The sequence below is a fragment of the Lates calcarifer genome, linkage group LG3, assembly GCF_001640805.2.
Source record: "Lates calcarifer isolate ASB-BC8 linkage group LG3, TLL_Latcal_v3, whole genome shotgun sequence".
Lineage (NCBI taxonomy): Eukaryota > Metazoa > Chordata > Actinopteri > Centropomidae > Lates > Lates calcarifer.
Genome location: NC_066835.1, coordinates 18,347,566 through 18,374,810, shown reverse-complemented (window position 1 = coordinate 18,374,810; position 27,245 = coordinate 18,347,566). Strand labels below are relative to the sequence as shown.

Here is a 27,245-nt window from a genome sequence, read left to right as displayed (position 1 = left end):
GCTTATTTAAGGATGCACTCGTATTGTTTGTTTCTGGGTTGGTCCACATTTAGTTAAGAGCTGGCTAATGAGGTGGTGGTGGGTTTCCAGCTACACAGGCTACAAACCTCTTCTCCACAGCTCCCTCTGATCCTTTTAGTTTCTCTTTGCATCCCGTGTGCACACACCCTCTTGGACTCTCCTCCTTTCCTCCCTCTCGTCTCTCGTCCACACTGATTCTCTTTCGACTGAGGACTGAGTACGGTAGGAGGGGTTGTGAGCATCGCTGTTTCTACGTGCTGACTCATGATGACGGTTGGGTGGATGAATCCTTTATCACAGTGAAGCAAAACTTATGCAGAAGGAAAGATTTTCAGCAGGTCTTGCTTGTGTGATGTATTTGCATGCAAAGACTTTATACTTAAGTGGTTGTAGTCATCAGAGATATCTCAAGAAGAAATTCCTGGAAGGCCTGAAAGAATATTAAAGGAGCCAAAATGGTGGCTGGAATGGTGATGCCTTTAGCTGATCTGAAGGCAATCTATGAGCTACTCTTCAAGGATGGTGTCATTGTGGCCAAGAAGGACAAGCATCCACAGTCCATGCACCCTGACATCAAGACTGTAAGCAACCTACAAGTGATTCGCGCCATGGGTTCCCTCAAATCTAAAGGTTATATCCGGGAGACTTTTGCTTGGAAACATGCATATTATTATCTTACCAATGAGGGAACTGCATACCTGCGTGACTACCTGCACCTGCCACCAGAGATAATGCCTGCACCTCTTCAACGCGTTCGTCGTCCTGCATCATCTCCTGCCCGAATCCAGACAGTGAAAGGCCCCATGACGTACATCCCTAAACCCGGGCCTGGAGAAGAAATCCAGGAAGCCATCATGGACAGGCATATTTGCCACCACAAGAGAGTTGGAGAAGAAAGAGAAGAACCTGAGAAGCCTCAAAAAAACTTCAGAGGCTCCTATCAGCGTAAAGCAGCAGTTGGTCAAACTGGGGTTCAAAACTTGACCTTTTTCAAGAGAGGCAAAGATTTCTGCACAGGAGAAGAACGTTGGGTCAAAGAAGATTACAGGCCAAGGTTCAGAGCTTCTTGTTTCTCCGGTGAAGACAGAGCCAGTAGAAGTCTTGTGTCAGTCAAAGAGGTTAAGGTATCTCCTCGTTCAGGCCCTGTTTCCTCAAAGATACCCAAAGACATGTCAGATGTTCAGATGGCTCCTAGCGCCCCAGTGGAGGTGTTGCAGCAGGAATTAGTCAGGTCGGCTGTCGCTCAACCATCTGCAGCTTTTGAAGAATCTAAATGTGTTAAGATGCAGGAGGCCATGATTAAGAAGCCTACAGAAGAATCCATCCCTAATGTGTCAAGAGGAGCAACCTTGAATTCAGCCTTGGAAGTACTTGGTGAGGTAGTACCTGAACCTGTTGAACATGTGGTGATGGACCAGCAAACAGTCCCCTTGTTGGCAGAGCTTACTGAAAAGGAAGAACAACGATGTGTTCTTGAGGAAGTTGACATGGCAACTACAGTTGAGAAGTTGTCAAATGATGCTGAGGTGATGAATCAGCTGAATGTTGAGGACTTCAGCCCCGTGACCAAATCTAAGACCCCTGAGTCTGATCCTGACCGTGACACCTTTCCATTAAGAGCCACAGGCGATTTAAGACACCTGACAGAGGAAAAAGTGGCAGAGTGTGGCTTTGCTGATGTTGATAATAACAAAAAAGACATGGAGGAGACCATTTCTATGAGAGCTACCTCTCAGTTTCATGTTGCCTCAGAGACCTTATCCAGTGCAGCTTTTAAAGTGGACTGTCCCGACCCTGTAGACCCTTCAGAGTGTCCAGACCTTGAGGAGGAGCAGGAGGTTCAGAGGGTGTGGTCTGACTTCCAAGAAGGTTTGAGCTCATCCTAGTTCTTCCTCTTCTTTTTTCTTCCTATCAGTTTCCTCCTCTTTCATCTTATCTGCAGTACAGGACTATCTGGGCGTTGCTATGGATGCTGCTTTTGTTGGGGAGAGTGAGAGAGGGATAATTTAATCTTCTAATGATGCAAGCAATGGCCTTGTCATTTTCCATACAGCTAAATAACAACCAGACTGCCAATTAGGTGCCATTTTACTGGATGCATGAAGAACCGTGCCAAGTTTAACATCTGAGCTTGAATCTTGTAGATTTTTTTCACAGATAGGTATTTTATGGGAATCTTATCACACAGCACTTGTTTACAACACTGACCTCTGAGCCGGTGTTTTTCTTTCTGAGCTCAAATAAGGAACACATCCGTCATTCCCCAGCAGTTGGTGCGGCCTGTGATCCTTTGACTCTGACTGCAAATATTTATAAGACTTCCTGTGAGATGTTTAGGGCCCATCAAACATGTGAGTTAATTTATTGAATGCTGATGACTTCCTCCATACAAATACAGAGGCAGTCATCCTAGGATATTTATATTCTGTGCTACACTCACTGTATGTACACACACAGCTGGTGTCTTGGGTGTTGTCATATGTGTGAATTCATTCTAATTCATGACAGCATGTAAATAAATATACAATTTTATATATATATACAGTTTAGTTCAAGGAAATAGGTCTAAATTTAGAAATGCAACAAATAGCTTAACACATACGAAAAGGGAAACCATGCAACAGAAACTGCTGCACCAGAAGTGCTCTGGGTTGCTAGGGGGATTGATGGGCCTGATTTGGGTAAGCAGTGACATTACAGTTTGCTTGTTCATTAGGCTTTATGTAACTAACCTAACATTATAAAGTTTAGATATTTTTCAGATGGGGGAAGTAACCATTTATATTTCGAACATGTAGCCAGTTCATCAGAATAATATATATTTGGAGATTCCATCGCTGTAGTGTTTTTGAGGATGTGAGGACCAGCAGTCATCTCAGCAGCTTGCAGTCTGGCTCCTGAGATGACTGGCCGGTCAATGTACGCCGTGGAAGAACAGTCTTATCTCAGAGAGCCCTTTAATAATTGACCACTGGCTTTGTGGTATTTGTAGCATTCCTGGATTTAGAGCTTGTTTTCCCTAATGCTTAGTGCTTTCTCTTTTGTATGTGCATTGTTCTCTGTAATCAAAGGACAATCTTGCAGATATTTAAATTTGTTGAAATTTTGAGCTTTCACTTCTACACAGTAGACTGTAAATACATGTAGATACATTTTGTGTTTGCACATGAATGATTGATGGAGGTAATTCTGCCATCTGCTGGGGGAAAGTGATTTTCTTTAAACACTGTGCTTCTACTGTATTGCACGTTTTTATCATGCACATTCTGCATGTTTGGATGCAGACACCCAGTCAAGTTATTTTCTCTTCATGTTACAGAACGTGCAGCATGTCCCAGAGTTCCCGCAAAAATATTTATGTAGACTTACACAAGATGTCGGCTTGATGGAGATCAGTGCTTCTGTATGGACCGCATATTAAACTACCAGACTTTACCTTCGTACACAGTCTGCCTGAAAACTTTCCATTGTCAGGGCTTGATATATGACTAAGCAGAGACTGGGAAATGTGAGTCCAATTAAACCACACTCAGCTTTTCCTGCCTGTGCCTCCCCAAGAAGGGCGAAGCAGCGGAGCAGTCCAGATGAGAACATGTGGCAGTTGCCACCTTTCATCTGCCCTTCAGTGTTTTAGCCCAGCCTGCAATGAACATAAACCCCAACATTTAAAAAGACCTTACTGTATTTGAATGGAATAGCCACAGCAGCACACAGAGCTACTAACCTGCTGCCTCATAGTTCAGTACTATGTTTCCCATTTATTACGTGACACTGTAACAAAGAGAAATCAACAAGAAAACCACTTGAGCTACGATGGAAATGAATTATACTAGAGACTTCATGGAGGCTTTGATTCAACACGGCCAAGGTAGGAAGTTTTCCTTATTGGAACAGTTCTGTCTTCTTACCAAAAGGTGTCAGCACAGAAGTACTTTATGGTGAGTCTCAGCTGGTGTAGAGGACCAAAGAGGATGAGACAGGTATGGGTGTGTCTCTCACTGCCAGTGTATCAGATAGCAGTCCAGGACAGGGCTTTGTGTTTGTGATTAGGATGCTAACACATATCTTAGGTGTTCTTGCACGCTGCACGTCTGGTTTATTTTGATCGCAGATGTACAGCAAGTGTTTATTTAGAGAATAACACTCAAGTAAATTATACTTCATAACTTTACTCTGAAGACCTTGAGTTAGACGCCACCCACGCTGCCTGGCAGTGTCTGGGATCATGTTCCCTGGTGTTAAATCCAGGGGGGTGTGGGCAGCAGAGAGGCCCCTGAGTGGCTACTCCTCGTCGCTCCTCTGCACAGGATAGTTATGGATGAATGCTAGGCTTCACAGTGAAGTAGGGTGGGGTGGGTGGGCTCAGGAATAATGTACAGCTGCATAGATAACATGCCTTTAAGATACACAGAATAGATATGTTTTCATTTTAGATATATGATGACTTATCTCTAGGGATGCAAGTAATGATTATTTCATAATCGATTAACCTGTTACCTTTTTATTAATGAAATAATGGCTGATTGATGCAAACACCCACAGGACACTGAACTTAAATAAAACCATTTGAGAAACTTTTTTCCATTTTCAAAATAACTTAAATGGTTTATTGATGAAAGTTTCGCAATGTTTTATTAGTTAACTAATCAATTAATCAACAGTTTATCTCAAGTGTATCATAAAACTTGTGCAGTGGGGTAATACTAAGTGCTCCATTCATTTTCTTAAGTCATAGTTCAACACAATTAAATCATAAAAAGATGGAGAATATTGGCCAAAAAGAATAATTAGATTTATTCGGAGCTGCTACTTCATAAAAGTGTATTAATATGGCTGATATATCACATGAAAAATATCATGAAAAAGCAAAGTGTTCCATCTGTTTCATCTATTCTCTTACTGTTTTTAATGGCTTTAAATCAAATCCATTGTTGTAGTAGTCATACAGGATATAGGGGCATAATAGCACTGTCTCCAACTTTTTTATGGCTTTCACAGAGAAGCCTTTGTTGTAGTAGCTTTCTGGCAAAAATCATGTTTTCCGCTCTTTGTCTAAATCCTGTAAGAAAATGTGTCCCTGGGAGTTTCTGTAGCCATGCACATGGATTCCATCCAGTGGCGCTCGTCAGAAACCACCACGCATGAGATGCTGTTTCCACTGAGGAAAGCCTCACAAATTAAATCAAACTCGCAACGCTGTCTAGTTTTTACTTCCCAGCCGAGCCTCCGGTTCCCCCTCTCTCTCTCTTTTTTTTTCTTTCGTGCTTTTTCAGCACGCCCCCCTGGTTTTGATCAGAACACAATGTCGTGAGGTCAGATTTGACTCCTTGGCAGTTCAGTATTTCCTCTAAAAGTTGTGAAGACGGTTAGTGAAGATGGACTTATGCTGTTGTTTCTGTTCGGCACCACCGGACGGTAGGTTTGATTTTTTTATTTTTTTTACAGGAATGAGTCATTTTAGACTTTTTGTCAGTGCTCTTAGTGATGCTGCAACAGGACTAATCACAGACTAAGTAGTTTAAATTTTTGCATTTTGCATGCCATCTGAGGACAGTGCCACTCCCATCATCTGTATCCTGTTAGAAGAACGTGGATTAAAAACATTTCTGACATTCCTTCCATTGCTCTTGAACCTGTCTGTTCTCTCAGGGGAATGTTTGTCATTAATGATTGAGGCATTTAACTGAAAACAAAGGGATTTGTTACCTATCAGACTGAACATTTATGTGAAATGTGACTGTATTGCCTACGTGTGAGTATGCAGAGTATGTATCACAATATGGGAATCATTGAGTGAACACATACCATGTGAAGGGAGTGGGAGTGGGCTGACTCCTCCCATGAAGGAGTGGTGGAATGAATTTATTCCAGACATCTGTACCTCTCCCCTGGTTTTATTCCCTTTGCTCAATCTTCTCTGTAACTAATTGCCAAATCAGGCTGCCAGTTTCTAAGACTCTGGGGATTTGGTTGACATTTTCAAACTGGGATCATATAAGGCTTCGCCCAGAACGCACTGCCAACAGTTTAGACCAGCATCACTCAGTTACAATGACCCTTTCTTCTTTGTATTTGTGCTTCTGATTTCAACTACTGGTCTTTGGAGGCAGCTTAAGATTTTTCCATTAAACTAAACTGTAGTTCAGTCAGTCAGAGGCCTCTGCATAAGAAAGGCGTTCTGAACTCTCCTCTGCATATAAATTGACACTGTGCTCACGCCAAAGTTGCCTTGAGGTCTAGGTGATGTCTATTTCTGCTTGTTTTATGGAGCACGGTTGGCGTGTGGCATCACGTTGCCGTCAGCGTGTGATCCGTGTCACTGGTCCTGGTGTTGAGTTTCTGCGTGTTTGTGCTGCACACCAACTAATGTTGCTCCCTGTGTGATGTTCTGACAACAGAAACACTGCACTGATGCAGTTTTGCCCGCAGCGAGGCGCTTTTGATGTCTCAACAGTGATGCAAGCCGGTGTTATGTGTGTATTTTTGCAGTTATGGTTGGTCTTATGAGAGAGTGTCAAGGGCTTCTGGTCCTTCCACATCTCTATACCGTGTCATAACACTGAAAACGTAAGACATGTGAGAACCAGGTCAGATGCAGACAGGTATTATCATACGGTGACAGTTAGCACTTGTAATTTTGGCTGATTGACAGGTTTGAAATATCTAAATCACTGAGTTTAAACAGGGGACTGTCAGACAGGGCTCAGTCTAAATTGAGGAGAAAATTCCCCTCAAGGCTTCTCACTGTTTTAATAACAGGGACTGTCCAGCGGAAAAATGAGAAGCACTTTCTGATTTAAGGGGTTAATAAAAGCAGTTGCTGTTTTGGAGATTCTGAAACACTTGGTGGTAAAACAGAATCTAGTTAAATATGTTTCTGGGAAACTTATAGGCACTGGGAGAGCTGTGCAGGCATAAGGAAGCAATTAGCATCTAGGGAAACACAGTGAAGTTACATAATGAGAATGAATTGATAGCGAGTGGGAAAATAAAATGGGGAGGCATGGCTTCAGTATAAACATTTGGAAAAGGAGGAAGGGGTTGGCCTTGGATGATCTGTGACTCGTAAAACCACGATGGAAAATAACTGCAAGGGGCTTCAGTGGGTAAAAGAAAATCCTATGGAGTGAATGAGTTGGAAACTTTGACTCTGGCTGAAGGTGGATTTCACTCGCCCTCAGTTTTGCTTCTTATCAAGGCTGACCCGAGTGAGTGCGTTGTGTGTGTGTGTGTGTTACACAAAACAGCCTCATATATTATTAACTCCTGCAGATAGGCTGCAGCGAGCGAGGAAAGCAGGGAGCCAAGTCCTGGAGGGCAAAACCAGTAGAGTCACTTGAGCCATGGAAGAGGACAGAACTTCTTTATAACTCCGTCAGAGTTGCAAAGTTGCTTGTGCTCAGAGAGTTAGATTTAATTTAAAAATAAGTGCAGTTTTAAAGAACAGAAAAGAGTGGATAAGGGAGAAAGAGAGGAATTGTTAGTGAAGTGCAGGGAAAAAGGGGGAGGGAGGGAGGCAGGGAGGGAGGACTGAGTCACAGGGAAGAGAGGCGAGGGAGGGGTGCTCTTTCGCTCTGTCTCTCTCGTAAAAGTCACGGACAACTTGGCTGCAGCGCTTGTTTTAAAGTCCGGGATGGCACCACACCCCTAGGCGCTCCCCCCACCTCCACTCCCCCTCACCTTCCACCCCCCCACTCCCCAGCCCTCCCACCTGTCTTCAGAGCCTGGGACTCTCCACTTTGTACCAGGCCCGATGCCGGCAAGCCCCCCTGGAAATGTGTTCCCAACCCTGGTGGTTGTGGGACACATTGTTACCTTGATCGTTGTCTGGCAGTGGAGAGTACGCAAGAAGCAAGGTAAGAACAGCTGGAGAACATCAGGCGAGATCACGGTACGACTTTAAACGGGCGGTAGATGAAAAGGTTTTTCTGTGCTAATAGTTTCTAGCCGGCTGTCCTCATCCGTCGTCTCTTCTCGCTCCCGTGTGTTTTAGTGGCGCACACTCCTCTCTCTTCCTCACTCCCCCCCTCTTTTTTTCCCCTCACACGTCTCAGTTTCCTGTGGTACGGAGATGTTGCAGTTAACCCTGTAAGTGCCGGCTGTAATGTGATGACGTCGGAGCTGAGGGATTCTGGGGTTTTGGCTTCGTCGGAGCTTTGATGTGCACACCTCAGCATCAGCTCTGCTCCTCCTCTGGGCTTTTTCCTTGAATAGTGCCTTTAAAAAAATGCTCCATCACTTTATCCAAGTTCTGTCTGTGCAGAGATCTGGCTTGAGTTGTGTTGCTCTTTAAGGAAACTTGTCAGCGTAAGCTCCTGACTATCTTAGCTTCAGCTGTGGTTACAGCTGTATTGTTTATGGACTTGTTCAGCCGGTTTCTTCCTGGAATGTTTTCAGTTTTTGAAGTTAAGTACATCATCTTCACACACCAATCATGTGCCGCCTGGGGAAAAAGATTTACGCTCTGTTGGACCCGCTGATGAGCCTGAAGGTCACCTGCAGGCGTCTGGTACTCTCAGTGTCACCAGAGACACCTCAGTGAGGCCTATTTTACTGTTGACACAGCTTAACACAATGGCGGCTGTCAAACGCACCTCTGCAGGTGACACACCCTGAGGCAAATTAAAGGATGTCTGACTGACAGTCTGCAGGTGTAGAGAAAGAACAATTGTTTTTCTTTGTCTGAAAGGATTATGAGAAACCAGTTTGGCCACCAGTCACCTTAACAACTTGGCAAATTCACTATGGACGACCAAGCTGCCAAAAACAATGAAATAGCCTTGAGTCACGTTATAACCTGTGTGGAGCTGGTAGTTATAATGATATGGAAGTGAGTGTAGAGTGTTTGTAATAAAATGCACGCCATCCTGAAAAAGTTGGTTGTTTTGCTACAGTGAAGCCAGGTACAGAACTTTTACCTCATCACTCCCAAAGGTGTAATAATCCCTTTCAAAGGAAGTCAGTGAAGACACACCTTTAGTAGATAAGAACAGTGTTGACAACAACGACTTGCTTGAGTCTTCTCCTATAAGGAAATGCACAAGCAGAGGCTTAACATGCAAATAACACACCAAAAGCAAAAGCTGACAACAAATTAAAAACAGATTTATCTGACTCTCTGCTCCACCTGTGTAGCGTGTACTGTACACTGTGCACAGCTGAAGCACTGATCAAATAAAGGCTGCCTGGGAGAGTCGTTTGACTGGTAAATTGAGGGTAAACATTGCACTGCAGAAGTAGGCCGCGTGCTATCTCTACCTTGTCGATACCCAGACGTTTTGCATTTGAGGAGATCTGCTTTCAGCTCTGTGCTTGCCGCAGTGCAGACAACAAGTCTACACCCTGTACATCAGCAATGGTCATATTCCCTCTTCCCAGCATCTGTCTGTTCTTTTAATAATGTATTTTTAACAGAGGAGGGAGGTGTCGCGATTGAATTCAGGCTGTCTGGAAGCGTGGTCACTGTTTACATTACATTACATTACAACTTGTCCACTTGTGTATGTTAAACTGCAGCTCGCAGGAGCACCAAGGTGCCTTTGACACAGTGGGAAGGTGAAAGTAGGTAAAAGGCATCTTAGTCAGAGCCAGGTTTAAAAAAAGCTCACGGAGTGCCACACATGTCGGCTGGCTAATGGTAGTAAACTCGACACTGGGGACGGTGGACTGTGTATCCTGGATACACTCATAACAAACTGGAGGAGGAGGTCTGTGGTTTTTCCTTCACGAGGCCTCACGCAGATCCGCGGGACCTTAAAACAATCTGAGCTCTGTGTGGGTGCACAGATAATTAAAGGGTCATTTGCACTGAGTGATTATGTGTCTTTATAAATCATAAACCGTTCTGAGTTTTGCTAGAGGCTCCTGTTGATTCTTAACGCCCTGTAAAGCTGTGCCTCGTTGTGTTTCACTGTTCTTTAGCCTTGAGATTTCCATTAATGATTTTTGTATGAGACTCTGTGAAGACTCAGAAAGATTAGAAAGATCCATTCAGTTCACAATCAACACTGAACATGTCTAATCCATTTAGGAAGCCACACCCAAATCTGCACCAGTGTTCGTGGACGCCCCAGCAGACGAGTGACTGTGTCTCTTAAACCACATGCCACATGCAGCACACTGTAGGACTGGCTTTAGATTTTTGGTTTGTGGTGTGCAGCTGTGACTCACTTCCCTGTCTCCTCTTACTGTGGCGGTAATAACAGCCTGGAGGAGGGAGGGCAGCCCGCTCTCTGCTTTAACTGAAAAGTGAAAAAACATGCTGTAATTGAAGAGTCGCCAAGTTTAGAAAACAATGCACGCCCACCATGTCCCTGCATGCCCTTCACAATAACCAACATAACGTAGAACACATCAGTGGTAAACCTCGCTCGTAGTCGGGCTTGTCCTTTGTCAAACAATACACACAACACAGTACACTGTGTGCCTGAGTCGCTGGCTCTGCTCTCATCTGTGTTTATGTTTCAGAGGGTGAAGAACCGGCAGCCGTATCTCCTCAACACGCTCTGTGAAAAAATCTGGATCACTCCTTTGAGGAAATTTGGCACCAACTCCTCCAAAAAGTTAAACTCTCGCCCCTGTATCAATCCAAGTTTAAGTGAAGACACACATTTAGCAATAGGTGGTGTCTTTGTTTGACTTCTTTCATTCATTTATTGGCGTTTTCAAATGCTAAAAAGTTGGTTCTCTTTGTCCTGAACACAGACCTTGGGTTTGCCCTAATATTTGAATGTTGAGTAGCACTGCTGTGACTCAGAGAATTAAGCAGACGGACACGTTAGATACCGTTCCTAATTTTAATATGGCTGTTTCAAACTTCAGCTTAAACTAATTTAATGTATTTTGCTGATCCCCTTTGAACACACTTTTAGTGAAGGAAAACAATGGAGACGTTTAATGAAAAGCGTGTGTTCACATTGTATGTGTGCACAGATCCTCGCTGTGCAGCAGCTGAGTTCTTCACTCTTGCGAAATAATCCTTAAATAACTTTTGGGAGTTTTCTCTTAATAAAAAGTTGAATATTTGTGCTTTTATGATTTACAACTGAGTAAAATCACGTCTGCAATATTTTTCAAGTCATTATTCATCTTGTTCTGACCAGAAATTTACAGATGATTGTTTTGTTAAGCTACTAAGAAGTTTTAATGTTATTATTTCATTCTTTATATTCTGGTCTTAAAGCCCGATTCTACTTTAGAAACCACTCTCCCTCAATAACAGACGTTTATTGCCATGACATAAAATGTGTTTTACAGTCACTGAGGTTCGAGTTGTGCCTTGACTTGAAAATGCGCCAGTGCGTGTTTGTGAATGTGAAGTATTTAAGCAAAGAAAGCGAGAAAACAAGACTCCTCTGTTTGAGTTATTTATGACCTTCAGCTGTTGCGGATATGTGGAGGGAAAGTGATGATTTATCACCCGCGGGCAAACGTTGCATACGCGCGCTGTCTGAGAACAGTCACTATAAAGACGCCTCTGATTGGTTGCACATATAAACTGCAGAACTTATTCTGCTTTGCATTAAGGGGCCTGGAGGGTTATGTAATCCTGGGAGAGGCACAGACATCGCACATGCTAAAATAAGGACGTAGCGTGTAGTCCTAAGTAGTGTGTATAACCCAGCGGTGTGTGTGGTGTGTGTTATGTGTGTATTTCGGGGATGTCCCTCCCAGACGCGTATTAATGGCATAACTCGTTATTACGCGTAAAGGCGACAGCAGAGGAGGATGGAGCCGCGGACTGCTCCTCTCCACTTCATCTCACTAAACAAAACAACAGGGGGCTGGGCTTGTGACAAAGTGTGTGCAATCTGATACGAGCCTGTCTGTTTTTTCTGCTCCATGTGGCTTGGAGTAGAGGAGAGAGGAAAAGTTTTGAGGGCTGGTTCCACACACGAGAAACATACGCGAGTCGGGGGGCGTTTTCAAGAAAAGCCCAGCGCGCTGTGCGTTTACGCGCGGCGGCAAAACACACACACACCAGGATGGCCGGAGCGGAGGATACGATGCAGGCTGCTGTGCCGTCCTGGTGCGGCTTTGAGCGGGAGTTTTTATACCGACGAACTAATTACATCCACGAAATGAGCTGCGGAGAAGTGGGGTCTCATCTGTACAGCCGAATGTGCTGCGCAGGTAGGTCCGAGCGCTCAGCCGCTGTCTCCATCTCTCAGCGGCTGTAATAGGAGGAGGTTCTGGTTGGGAGGGGCTGATGATGGTGATGTTAACCTTTTCCATGCCTCCACCCACAATACAGCGAGCCCTTAGGGCCAAAAGAGTGGGCGTCTGAGCAGAGCTTTGTTCACTTTTATTATTTTATTATTCATTTATTAACTTTTATGGCGCTTCTGTAGAAGTCAGCACAAAATTAAACATTAGACCGTGAATCAGTGACTGTGATCTCCTCTCCCCTAACACAGAGCAAATATTAATATTGAGCTGAGACATGAATCTTTTACTGATTGTTGGAAAACTAAAAGGGAAGTTTTGATCATCAGTTAATTGCAAAAACGCCCCAAAATCTCCTGCTTCAGCTTCTCTCATGTCAATATTTGCTGGTTTTTCTTATTTCCTTGTTTATTTCTATGTTAACAAACTTTTCAGACTGTTTCTTGAATATATAAACTGGGTCTGGGAACGTTTTCTGACTTCTACAATCAACAGATTAATCAAGAAAATAACTGGCAGATTAGTCAGCAGTTAAATGAATCATTAGTTAAAGCCTCATCCGCTGTGTGTTTACAGATTTCTCAAACTGAGGTCTGCAGTCTACAGAATGTGTGTTTGATGCTCTCTTCACTGTTGCTCACCACACCTCTTGACATGATCACTGCTGACGTTTGAATACACAGTGACTCAGTAAACAGTTTGTGTGCTAACAGCCTCAACCTGGACAAAGCGAACGTAAACGTTACTTAATGTCTGTTTACCCACTGACAACGCCGCCCTGAATGTGTGACACAGATTATCTGTAGTTTCTCACATCCTATAAATGTCTGTATTTCCTTGGACTTTGACATTTTAATTGCTGTGAGAAATCCACCCCCCCTCCCCCTCCAGGCCTGGAGTCCTCCAGAGGTTTGGGGCCAAAACCTCTCTTTTGTGGAAACTGTGTGCTGTCGGACTGGCAGCGTCTGTGTGTTTTTGGCCTCGTTGTCATGGCAACCGCTCTCACAAATCATTCTTCCCAGAATCAGAAGTGACTCTGTATAAACACAAGTCAACACTGCGGGGGCCCCGAGTGACCCTGGACTCTCCTTACAGTAGTCTGAGCTCTGATGATGGACTCTGAGAAAAGAAGGGTTGTCAGCTACCAGTTGGACATTAAAGTGGATCACAGAGGAGCGTTGCAGATTTGAGACTTTCCTCTCTCTTTTGTAGTGCGGCCTTTCCAACAGTAGAGGGAGACAAACCGTGTTGAGCAATAAGTGTATCTGCTCTTGAATTGGCCTTGGCTGTCGCATGTGAAGATGATAAATCCAGCAATTATTCCAGTCCTCATATTTTCATAACCGCAAGATTGTAAACACCACGTGTGGCTGATTATATGCACACTCTGCCTGAAAATGATACTTGTATTGCAAAAGTGAGATGGAGTCATCAGTCCTGCCAAATTATAGAGGAAGAACACAATGTGGGCAACTTCCTTTAACTGGGGATACATGCCTCTGTGTTGATGTCTTTTGGGTTGAGTTTATTGTCCATCTGCACCTCCTGTGTTTTTTTTTCCTACCGTCTATCACTTTGTTTTGAGAAGGAATAAATTCCACACCGTTATAATAATAGACAGATCTCTGTCTTCTTCTATGGGAGTGCATGCTTTCATTCCCTCTTCAATGCCAGCTGGATCTGCCCCATAATGCCCTGCGGCCTCCATTCCTCACCTTGGCGTAGTTCCTCCCTGAACCATCCAATATTCATATCATCATCCCTCCATCATAAACCCCATCAGGACCAGATGATACCCCCGTGTGGGTTAACATTCCTGTCCTCGGTGGGACGGACACCGCATGCTGTCACTTGCACAGACAAACAGGCAAAACTGAGTTTTTCAGGCTGGGCCGGTGTTATCGCACGGAGAGGCGGCTCCCCCTGTCTGTGAGGAGGGTGGGCGCGCCCTCGGCAGGAATGCATAGACTTGAATGCTTCTCACGGCAGAGCTGTCATCATAAAACTCCTATCAGCTTCTCACTGCATGTTATCAGTAACAGGGAAAGGAGAAAAATCCACACAGTACTGCACTGTGTACCAACTGTTGTACCAACCTACATATTGTTGATAGTGGCTGATAGGCCTATCTGTCTATCAAGACTAGTTTTATGTCTGATTGTATCATGAAAACAAATTTAGGCCTCCAGTACTTTGGGCTGCACAACACTACAGCAATGCTAGAAATGCAGATAGGCAAAGAAAGGCAATTGCAAGTGAATATTTTACAGTTTACAAACATCTGGACAAATTCTCTCAACCTTATAATTCCTAGTATATTACGATTTTACTAGAAAAGAGACTGGAGACTCTAATGAATCAGGTTTAGTCACTGTGTCACAGGTGTTTTTAAATTCTGTAGCTCCATTTTCTAGTTCATGCACAGCCTATAGAGTCAGATGGAGATATGGTGAAAGTGTTATATTAGCAGCTTCCATTTCTCAAGTCCCGACAAGCCACCTCCCTCTGTCGGCATCCAAAGTATCTGTCAGTATCTGCACGGAAAATTGATGCTCCCAAGGGTGAAAGGTGTTGCAGGTACTGAGGTGCTATGGGACGTGTATGTGATAGTGTGGAGGTGTTAGTTTAGAGCACCTGGACATCTAAACCTTGCTGCAAAACATCTTTGGCAGAAGCTGTTTGAGGAGTTTTATTGCTTTGGAAAATGTGCAGATGTAACAATTCTACTTTTCTTGTTGCTCTCGTGCACATAGACACACACTGTTCTTCAATCCACACAGCCACAATAGCTGCTTTGTGTCTGGGATGATTTTCTGCAGCAGTGTGGTTACTCTAGTAAGAGTTTTTTTGAAAGCCAATACTGCCTCTTTTGTCTTTTTTCTGTTTATTTGTGGTATTGAACTGGACCGACAGAAGCTTTTATACAAGATTGGAAATTGATCTAAAAAAAAAAGCACAAACCAAATGCTCCAAATAAAACTTGAGCCTCGCAGGTTGTTTTCATTAGAAATCTTTAAATGCTTCTATTCTTCCTGTAGCTGGATTCTCTCTTGTAGACAACCCCACCCCCCCAAGAAAAACACCTCCTGTCTCTCATGTACGGAAACAAATCCTTGGTGCCAGTTTCCCCCGTAATTGCGTCCTGATGGAGGAGAAGAGTTCATGCTCGAGGTTTTCTTGTGATTGTACCATGTCGAGAAAAGGCTGAGGACTTAGTTTCCACTGCCTTGCTCTGCTGCCTCCTGGCAGACTCTGTGTGTTCAGGAACAGGCTTTTCTTTGACTCTCGTGTGTGGCGGGTCCAGCCGGCCGACCTCCGGCCACACTCTTGCGACTGCTTGTGCACGTGGAGTTAAGTTGGGGTCTACAAGCTCCACTGAGCTGATGCTGTACAGCTTGGTCTAAAGGAAGGAATGCCTCCTTTTCTGGATTAGTGATCTGCACAGTCTTTTTCAAAATTAAGTTTCATTTGATAGTTAGTTGGACGCACCGTAGCTTGACCTCTGACCTGAGGAGAATTTAACAGTTGAGCTTCATTAACTCATAGTAGGCACTTAAACAAGATGCTCTCATTATAAGTGACTGTAAGCACCATAGCAGTGATTTTAAATACAGTATATAGAACAGTTCATTAACCTCAAGTTCTATTTCTATTTTACTTTGCTGCCAATGAATGACAAGCCATTGGTTTGTATTAATTTTTTATGTTTTGGAAAAGATGTTATTTCACAAGGTCTGTTGTCAGAAAATAAAATCCACAAATTTAAGAAATAATGAAGAATGTTTGTAGTGAAAATGGAGGATGTTGAATAGGTTCTTTGTTGCATTAAAAATGTGTTGCTTGACAGCTGAAATAGTTTGTATCAGCCCTGTATCATGTGCCATGTACCGAGCTTGCAACTGCAATATCATGCAGCAATAAAGTAATTAAAATTGATGGATTATGTGTCTCAAACCAGTGCAATGGAAATGTAGGAAATCAGTCTAAAATCTATCTAGCAGCTAAATCAAACGTAGAGATGTGAATGTTACTTATATTCTGTGCCTGTGGATGTTATCAGTGCAGAGGTCTGTGTTGTGTGGATGCTCTGTGAGGGTCTTTGATGAGGTGTGGTTTGGTGGGTGGGGTCGGGGTGCACATAACAGGGCAGGGCCAGGTTGGGAATCCTCCCTCTCTCTCCACAGACCGCTCTGTGGTGAATGACAGCTTCTGACATTGTAGCCCACAGGCAAGCATTTTGCAAGAGCTGGAAAAAAAAAATAGGAGCACAGAGTGTCAGAGACAGCAAAGGGAGGAAAAAAAGGAGTAAGAGTTGTGTTCAGGAACTGAACCAGTGGCTTGAACACTCCCACTTCACAACAGGAGCCCTCACTGTGAAGCAGTGTTTCAGGCAATAAGAAGAAGTGGAAGTCTCATACAGTAGAAAACATCGCCTCCCAACCTGCAGAGGCTTTTGTTTTTGTTTTTGATCACTGAGATAACGCCAGCATGGCGATGGGGCAGAGATTCAGAAACTACTCCTCTGACAGTGTGAGTAGTGACGGGGTCTTCATAGAGGATTCTTACTACCAGGGGATGCTCAAGGCCATGGATCACAGGAAAGGTAGAGTTTGTCACTTTGTTTCAGTGGTTCTGCTTTAGAGTTCTGTGGGTTTTATTCTGCTGTTGAGTTTTTTGGTTTGGAAATAAAGTTTGGACCAGTTACAAATTCAGTTTGTAGTTTTTTTCCCCTCAGCAAACTGTTGAATCTATGGCACTAGTTTCGAAGTCTGTATTATTTTGCTCTGACTGTTGTATAGTTTTATGAAAAAAAAAAAAGTATATAAAGGGAGTTAAATGTCAGAATTTGCACAGAATCCAGTTTAGCCTGTGGTGGTCTTCTGCCTCCTTTTATCAAATGGGCCACACCCCTTCATGTGTCATGGTTTTTTCTCTTTTTATTGGCCAACTGTGCTGACACCCATTTTGAGAAGAAGAGCAGACTAAAGAGAAGAAATCCATTTCTCATCTCATGCTAAATTCTGATCTGAGTCTTTGCAGCACAAACGAAAGACAGACTGTTCCCCAAATCACAAACCACTGTATTTCTGTTCTGTGTAGTTTAAGTACAGTTTATCAAACAATGCAGTTGCCAAATCAGTTGCATTAACCAGACATTCTTCAAGTGCTAAAAACTATATTTTATTTTAAAAAATGTTTCCTCCTGTGAGGCGATCATCACAACATCACAACTGCATATTTGAACAACAGAGCGACGGCATGATTTGCCAGCATCATACAGCTGCACTGCAGTGAACGCACAATAACGCTCTTTCAGGAGACCTGATATCTCTCACCTCATCTTAAAGGTTTCTTCGAGTCAGAGGATGAAAGAAAACATCCACAGCTCAGTCTGTAGCTCCAGGCTACAAAACTCAGCCAAGCAAACACATTATTTGTTAGAGGGATCAGTGAAGTTTGCTTTTCTGTGTCATGTATTTCACTGGTTTGAGTTTTGGAATGTTAAGAGCAGCTTTCAGCCGGCCTCTGACCGAGGTTCCTCACATTGTGTTCAGTGGCACGAACAGAAAATTGTGTCCTGAGCAGCTGGTGAAACAGTTGACTTGTCAGTAGGTTGTTTTGTTTTTGTTTTTTTTGCAGGATTTATTTCCTACAGGACAATCTTTTCTCTGATTTAATTACATTCATTCAAACTGGATGCAAAGTCATGCGCTCATGATGAAATGAAATAGTAGAATTTCTTGGCTTTTGAGGTTTAATTTCACTTCTCTGTTTTGACTCGGGAACAGTCATGGACGTGTTTGTGAGTCATTGACACAAAGCCACCCTGAAATGGGCGTTGGCACCACGGGATGTCGTCTTCTTCTTTGGTTTCTCTGTTCCTTTTTTCATCTGATCATTTCTGCCACATGAGCTTTGATCTCACTTCTTATCCAGAAAATGAAATCAAGCTTCTTTGACTGCTTTAATTGTTTGGTCGGACTTAAAAATCTGCAGCATTAAGTCACAGTGTTTCGAAACCTAATCACTTTTGTTCAAAGACACAGTGCTTACATCAAACCAGAGTGTTTGACACCCGCCCTCATCACTTGTTGAAGCGCTACGGTGAAGAGGTGAGAGGGTGAGCTCTCTGCAGAGTTGTTGCATGGTCGACAGACTTCAGAGAAAACATTGCACAACGTAACACAGTACCTGCTGGTATGTGAGAGTCATGTTTGGAATAATCAGACTGCAAATCAAAACCAAAACAGCAGAAGTCTTGCAAGATGGGACATGTTCCTGTAGAGGTGCTAATCCAGAGGATGTCAGAGGTAATTTAGTTGTTTCCCCTGACAAGCACAACAACTTTCTTTTTCTGTTTTGATGGACATAATTTAAACCACCATGAGAGGGAGTTCAGGTTATCTCCTGAGTCATCGGCCGCATCTTTTGCCACTTGACATCACATGCTCAGCACTCTGGGCTCTGGCTTTTGGGGAGTACAAATATTTATCAGACTGTCTGTGACTCTGGGAAAAACATATCTTCTCTTTTTTTTAATTTAAGTGATTTTTCCCTGTAGAGTCTCATCAGATGTGGGAGCATAACTGTGGTTTTAAATGTTTACACTCACTAATACAAATCCTGTTCACTGCCAGCCATCTTCTAAAGCAGCGGTTAGAGGTCAGGACCCATTTGAGGGGTCACATCATAAGTCTTAGGGGTTATGGGATTAATAGCAAGAGAAAAACAGGGAAAATCTATTTGTGAAACACAAAATTATATTTAATTTTATGAGTTTCCTGCAGTTTTTACTTTTTTTTTTGTGGAATACCAGATAGTTTTTCTGACTCTGGCCTCTAAAATTATTAACATGAGTCAATATAAGAAGTTCCCCTGTGGCAAACTGTTCACAACAACTGTGTAGTCTGTCACGATGGGGAACAGGTAGACTCTGCTTCCTCTGAAGCACACACCAAAAAGTTTGTAGTACAGCAACTTTGTAGTTTGAATTCTCCAAGAGAGCCATTGATTTCCATTCATTTCACTATGTCAACAACTTCAGTTTGCAGAGTCTTGGAACTTGCTTGAGATTGGTGATCAGTCTCTGCAAACACGTAAAGTTGTGTTTTTGTTGCATCAATATTGGGTATTTCAATAGTTGCAGCAGAAAAGCAACTTTTGCTACAAAGTAATCAACATCACTGATTAGTTATTAAATGTCTCTGTTGAATGTGTTGTTTTTTAAAAGTCCTCAGATCCTGATCACAGTTCACTATGCAACCTGATAAAATGTAGTCTCTGTAAACTGGTTCACACTAAACCATGGGTGACTGGACAGTAAAGATATCTGTAAAATGTTTCAGTACGTTTACTGAATCAACTGAACTAAGCGTTTTGTGTTTTATCTCTTTCCACAGATGAACGGGACCGAGTTCAGAAAAAGACTTTCACAAAATGGGTCAACAAACACCTGATGAAGGTAAGAGCCTCACTTAAACTATACTCACTAATACAAATGCTCATTTTCACAACAAATGCACTTTGATCCAGGTTGGAAAACTCAGAAGAGTTTATAAAATGTTCACTTGGGGAATATTTCTAAATGAGAAATGTTTGTGATAAACAGAAGGCTCCAGACGTCCTTAAACAACCTTAAAGGTTTTTTCTGTTTAAGTCAAATTCCAGCACTCTCTTTTATATCCCATCTGGTTACAGTAACTTCAATTGCACAAAAATATCTCTTTAGGAGATACTGTCTGATCTAACTGGGTCTCACTGCTGGGAAGAGTTACCTGAAAGCACCAGCAGATAAACTGGAAACAGAAAACAAATCAGACTTAGACTCCCTGCACTGATCTCTCTTTAAAAAAGTGAAATGTTTTGGTTAAAGGTGAAAAACATTCTACAAATGGCTTCTCCACACAATAAAATCCACACATGCTATTTGTGTTAGCTGTGCTATATGCGTGTGAGGGAGTGAGTCATGAACACCTGGCCTTGCTTTACCAGCGATACCGTAGGCCGGGCTCAGTCAGGTTTCACATCTGGGATCCAGACCATGAGGGCGGCTTCTCAGGGCTCTGCAGGGGAACAGGAAGCTCCAGGTCGCAACTCCTACACTGAGTGTGGGGCCACTAGTCCTAAATATGTTTGCAGCCATGTTATTGTAAAGTAATACTCGTCAAGCGTTCTGGCCCATGGCCCTTAAAAAGGAAACACTTCCTATGATTTAAGCATTCAGGTGCAGAATATAGTGCTGCAGCTACAGAGACTATTATTTACAGTAACAGTTAATTAGTGCAAAAACAGTCAATTGAGATAAAATCTAGAAGCAACCATTTTGATGGTTTATTTATTAATTAAGCAATTTATCAAGAATAAACAAAACATTCATTGGTTCCAGCTTTTTAAACATGAGGAGGTCCCGTTTTTATGTTTTTATATCTTGAATATAATATGAGTTTTACACTGTTCACAATTGTAAACAATAAAGAGATTTATCAACAACAAAAAGTCACTATTTACAGCCACACACTTAACCTGTTTCTACAGTTTGTTTTCTTCAATTAATCTGTTTTTTTTTTCAGTCATATAATGAATTGTTTTGTCAATTACATGTCAGGAGTCCAGAGTTTCACGAAAAAAGAACAATTCATTATTGTTCTGCTGACTTATGATGACTTAAAATGATCTCGTTTTGGCCACACAAGGAGTAGAGCTCATCAGAATAAATATTTGTGCAGGACAGTTTACTTGAAAGTATCCTGCAATTAGCTCATTCATGTAATGTCACACTATGGCAGCCATGGTAGTCATAGGATAGGATATAATCACTAAAACTGCAGTCATGTGTTTGTCCAACATTTACATTCTGTATTTGTGTTGCTGCTCATATTTTCAGGGAATGTTTTTAGCAGCCGTTAAACAAACTAAATTTTGAGACTGATGTACCTGGAGTGTGTTGGCTGCAGCTCAGAGGCACGTTCAGGTTGATCATTCCTTGTTTTCACACGGGAACTGATGTGTGTTAAACCGTGAGGAATGTCCGCCGTCCTCCATGTGCGTCCTGTGGCACGGTGCTCTGTCCCAGATGACTCACAGGCTTTGTCACCAGTCCTTGTTTCTTTGTCGGAAAAAATCCCTCAGATTTTGGTCCAAAAGACCTGAGCGGGGTCGGCGATCTGGCTGCCCCTCAGGCGTTCTGGACTTGTGGTCACAACAGAGTCATGGGATTAAAGTGTGAGGCCAAGAATGCTTGATTCTCGTGGTCAGCCGTCTCAAAAGTGCCATCTACTGTACCGTGTCCTACACCTCACTTTAGATTACGGAGAACAAAAACCAGACATTATTCTGTTTTATTTAAGCTTCATGTTTCCCACCGAAAACAAAACCAGACCAAGAGATGAAGAGTACTGAAAACCAGCTTTTATTCTTTATTTCTTTCTCTAGTTTCAAAGATGGAAATGATAAAATCAAATGCTTAAAAAAAGAGAAAGAAAACGTGTTTGTCTAACATCTGTCGAATCAAACCAGCGTCTCTGTGTTTGTCTCCTGTCCCTCTGTCCCCTCACACGTCCCTGCAGTTTTATATCTTCTCACATCAAACTGTTTCTTCTTTCCATCCTTCATACTGTCCTCCCATCCTTTCCCATCAGCACTGGAAGGCAGAGGTAGGTGCTGTCTGTGAGCAGACTGCTGAGTGGACACACATTCATTTCTGCCTGCATGTCTGTGTTAACATTTTTACCCTCTCTCACCCCCATTTTTTTTACCTGAGCTCTTTGCTGCTAACCTCTGACCCTTTTTTTTTCACCTCATTTTAACTCTTGGACTGTTTTCTATCTGCTGTCAGAGCTTTGTCTGAGGTGCTGCTGACTTTTACTTGTTCTGTAGTTTCGTTTACAACAGCTGAATACAACACGCTATAATAAATATAGTTATAAGTGTAAAGCGACACATATAAAGTCTACAGGATATTTTAAGAGTGTGATCAGCATCTTTCTTTAAATGTATAGTTTCAGGTTTTTTTGCAACCTGGGTCTTATTTTTATTTCCTGCTGTTTATGACATAATATTTTACTTATGAGCTTTATAGCTACAATTAGGGCACATGGCAATGTCACCAAATTCTAGTGGACAAGGCAAAAAGGCGATTAAACTGTCAGAGGTTGCAAACAAACCGAAATATTTTTGACAAAGAAGCTGCCAACATTTCATTACGCTCGCTTTCGTTTCCACTTCAAAGACTTAAAATATCTCGGTTTATTTGGATGTTTATTTGGATGTTTGATTACAAGTGATCATCTAACCGCTCGTGTTTCTTGCTGTTGTTATCCTGGTATGTCAAACGCTACCATATCCACTGGGAATGATGGTCAAAACAATGAAAATAAGAGCCAGGTTGTTTAAAAAAAAAAAGAAAAAAGCGTTTTAAAAGAAGAAGTTAGACAGTAACTCGAGTCCCTTGCTGCTGTGCGTTTCCATTCTTCCCTTTGGCTTATTTTCTTTTCTTTATGTTAAACTAAGTTATTAAGTCAAACGTGATTGTGTCCAGTGTGAAATTCCTTGCTGCTGTTGTTGAGGAGATCAGCAGCTGTTTGTGTTGTGTGTGGAAACAAAAGCAGGGATTCAACACGATGGGACACTGAATGAAACAAAACAGGATTTCTCTGCGTGAATCAAGTAAATATCACTCTCTCAAATATCTCCTCTCTTCTCTGTCCAGGCCCAGAGACACATCACCGACCTTTACGAGGACCTCAGAGATGGACACAACCTCATCTCCCTGCTGGAGGTGCTCTCTGGAGAGACACTGGTGAGCTTAACTGACCTTTGACCCTCAGATATCGAGATTTCCGCTTCTGCCATAACCCCCCTGTCCTGTCCAGTCCTGTCTTATTCTCCCTGCTCTCCTGTCTTACTGATTTTTATTTGCTGTCATATTTGTTGTACTGTCTATTCATTGTAACTTGAACTGTCCTAAATGTTTATCCGAGTCAAATATTATTCTGGTGGGCGTCCTGTCTCCACTCTTGCATGTGCTGAATTTGATTCTCCAGAGATTTGTGGACATTTCAGTACATGCTGAGGTTATGCGCACTCTTTTACTTTACTTACCTTAGCACTAGTCTTTTGGGAACACACCTTCTGGTGATGTAGCCTTAAAACACTAATTTTCATTCTTTGCTTCCATCTCGTAACCTTTCTGCACTGACTTGTTTGACCCCTGGTTTTTCCTTTATCTAATTCCTGTTTGCTGACCTTTGCCCTGACCTTTCCCCCTTTGCCTCTGCCTTCCTCTCTTGCGATGCTCTTGCTGTGGTAGCCGAGGGAACGTGACGTTGTGAGGAACGTGCGGTTGGTGAGTGGCGCCTGGACTGTGGCTGGCCGCCTCCTCGGGCGTGGCATGTGTCACCACCCCAGGTGGCTGCTGGGTTGTGCATGATGACAGTCACACTCCCTGTATATTGTCCCTTTTTGTGTCAAACATCGTCCTCTTCCATTTTATCAGCGAGCTAGCAGAAAGGCTAAATTTCTCAGGCGTCATGTATTGGTATTAGTGGTATTACTTACAGATGCATGTAGATTCTACTGTTATTGTTTACTGTAAAGATATTTTCTGGTAGTATTTTTTCATATGTTAAGTGTAGTTGATAAATTTGCCAGAAAAAAATTTACGATTGAAATTTGTGTAAGTGGGAAAGAGCAAATTGTGTAACCAAAAATTTACTGTCCTATTGTATTTGTCCTCAATAAATTTCCATTTAGTTAAAGGACCATACTGTACATCCACGTAAAATTCCAGAACTGTCTGCAGGACGACAAACGTTACAATATTCTCACATACACCTCATACAATAGTCCTTATGTGCAGCTGTACACTGGTTGATATGAAGGATGGGCAGTAGTGTTTGAAATTTAGGACCAAATTCTCACAGTGTGGCTGGTGCCATGCCCCACATCTACAAACCAAACAATCAGAATACAACACAAAATGAGACTGAATTTGAATTTTGTAAATGCTGTTTATGCATAAAGTTCATTTAAAAAAAACATGCACTCCCTAGTCTTACCTAATATTTAAAGTTATGTTTTATTTTGAAACTACTGAGAAATTATTTATAGTTTACATAAAAGGAGCGGTATGGTCCTTTAAAACTATTAAATGGAGTCGTCTAGGGTCAAACAAGAGTTGCAGGTTCCCTCACTGTATTGAAAGCAAAAAGCCAAAGTTTCATCACTGCAAAGCTGATATGTCGACTAATTCTGCAGCAGAGCTTGAGACTGGCTGAAAGCTTAATACGTGGAGCACCAGTGCATGTCATGGCCATCACTCCTGTCCTGTACAGGTGTAGAAAGTGTAGATGCCTTTGGACGCTGCTCGATCGGACTGTGTCATAGATAAAATCTAAGTCAGTATATGATGTACAGGATGTTTCATGAGGCGCAGGAGAAAGTTGTTAGTGAGTCTCAGGGAAGATGATTGAGACTGATGATTGGGAGAATCACTGAGATTGTTTATCATCCATCATCATGCTTTCACCTGCAGACATCCTGGCTGGATCTCTAATGCATTTCAGGGTCATGTAGGGTCAGATCTGGCGAAGGTCTGGCCAAACGCTTTTGATCACAACCACGCAGAATTTGAATCACCCTTCAAATTTGCCGTCTTTTAATTTCAGTTTCAGAGACCATGACTGTAGAGCTTTATTATACAGTAGAATAGATCTTTGTTTTAAACACTAGAGGTGTTGTTGGACACTGAAACACCTGTTCCTCAGTCATGGGGTTTTGCTGTTTCTTCGAACATTTTGTGCCTCTTTTCCCCCTGATGTTTGGTATCATCTCGTCCCTTGCAGCCGCGGGAGAAAGGCCGGATGCGCTTCCACAAGCTACAGAATGTACAGATCGCTCTGGACTTTCTCAAACACAGACAGGTTGGCAAAGAAAAACAAGATTTTTAATGCACATTTATATTAAGGGTGGATTTTGATGTTAATTTCTCAGTTGAGTTTTGTTGTATTCACTTTTTCAAAGTTCTTTCTTTGTAACATTTGAGGAGAAATTATGTCTTAAGTGCAAATAAACTAACAAGCATAAATTATTTTATTGGTGTCAACACATTTTCAGGTCAAACTGGTCAACATCAGGAATGATGACATTGCAGATGGAAACCCCAAGCTCACCCTGGGGCTGATATGGACCATCATCCTCCACTTCCAGGTAATGCAGGATACTTTAAAGGGCTACTTTTGTTATAAAATACTTAGATTTGAAAGAAATAATTAGACACATAAACTCAGTAAATCGTTGTTTAAATTGCATTTACTTATATTTTGCTCGTATTAAAAGTGAACAGACTGAGCACTGTTGGGAACAGCTGAATCACATTTCCTGAGCAACATGTGGTGTCTATCTTTCAAACTGCACATTGGCACCTAATTGCATAAGATGAAATTCTTCCATTGTATGACTAACATGCATTTTGTATGGTTTGCTTTCATTACATTGTGATTAGTTTGCTTCCGCAGCATGGGGAGGAGAATCAAAGTGCTGTTCCCTGTTTGGGGTTCAATCATCAGCTTCAGTTTAGCTCTGATGTTGACACAGCAGTTACAGTACAGTGGAGTCCAACAGCCAATCATTTCCAAATGGTCTTTATTGGACATTTGGCAGCACTCGGGCTCATATACACAACTACCACCTCTTCAGGAGTCCTTGAGTGCACAAAGACTAAATACTGAAAAAAGCTATTCATTCATTTTTTTTTTCACATCAGTACATTTCAGATCTTTTTTTACTCTTTTCTGTGGTTCTGTGAAGCTCTATGTGTTGGAGTTAAATCTAAATGCAGGGGGTTCATTCAAACACGGAGTCCTGTTTCTCAAACATAAACCATATAAAATTGCTTATTCCACGTATGGCAGCACAAACCACAAACATTCATCAGAGGGCAGATGAGTTCCCGATGGCAGAGACATGTTTGGATATCCGTTCAGCAGATGGTTTGGTAGATTTTGGAAAAAAGAGTGGGAGTACATGAGGATACTTTGATGCTATAATGGCTATGATGGATATCTTGGGATGTGGATGTGGGATCCTCGGTGTGACTCAGTGATTCCCATGAGAAAGCTGTCAGGAGACGTGGGTGTGACAGCTCAGCGCTCAGAAACTCAGTAGAAAGTGTCCTCCAGTTTCTTTAAACTTAACTGTAGTGGGCATGAGTGTAAATATCTTTTGACATAGACTTTTCGTCTTTGCTGTTCAAGCAATAAAACTAAAAACTTCCATCTAGATCCACTTAGTCATCAGGCAGCTATTAATGCCTCAAAACAAACCCATAATCTCTTTGTTTCAGCACATGCTAGTCATCACAAACAATGGTAAATTTCCTCTGAGCTCCCCAGGTGCAGCTCATAGTTTATTAATACACAGGTGACTTGTTAAATAATGGGCTGTTTCGTGACAGAGCTGGAGCTGCGATTCTCTCTGCACCTTTTTTTTTAAAAAAGAGGGCGGAGGGCGGAGGTCCTGTTTCCATCCAGTGTCTGAGTCACTTGACGAGTGCCCACATCCACAGTATAGCGCCGGGGTTTCCCTTCTGCATGGAAAATAGCAGAAGGAAGAAATGCCTTCTTTTTCCCCCTCCTCCACCCTTTCCTTCAAAAAAAATGCTTCAAGTGAAATTATTAGTTCTGCTATGACTCATCAGTATACCCCAAAACGCTGAAAATAGTGTATGGTTGGAATAAACCCACGCTTGTTCCAGTAAGAGAAATTTATCAGGACTGGAAGTGCAACCACTTAATGCATCGTTGGCAGCTAATAAACTGTAGATTTACCTACTTTTGTGTGATTTCCTGTGGGTAAAAATCACAAAGGAGAATTATACAGACGCCAAATACTCCAGACAGAGTTTGCAGACACTGGTTGCAGCTTTAAGTAGTTGGAGTTTACAGCATCAAGACAAGTCAAATAGTTTCAAAAGGTTTCCTGTAATTGTTGCAACCTTTTACATCGTGAGCCTAGTTTTGCAGAGAGCCCCGCCCTTCTGGGACACCCAGCAGACCAAAACA

At 42.3% G+C, this 27,245-nt stretch overlaps 1 protein-coding gene across 1 annotated transcript in view; it reads left to right on the top strand.

Moving 5' to 3' along the window:
• Positions 1-27,245, top strand: part of pleca (plectin a) — a 95,840-nt gene that overhangs the window by 40,862 nt on the left and 27,733 nt on the right. The window contains 4 exon segments of the mRNA XM_051068348.1: positions 19,587-19,648; positions 22,895-22,984; positions 25,029-25,106; positions 25,300-25,392. Coding sequence (XP_050924305.1) covers positions 19,587-19,648; positions 22,895-22,984; positions 25,029-25,106; positions 25,300-25,392 — 323 coding nt within the window.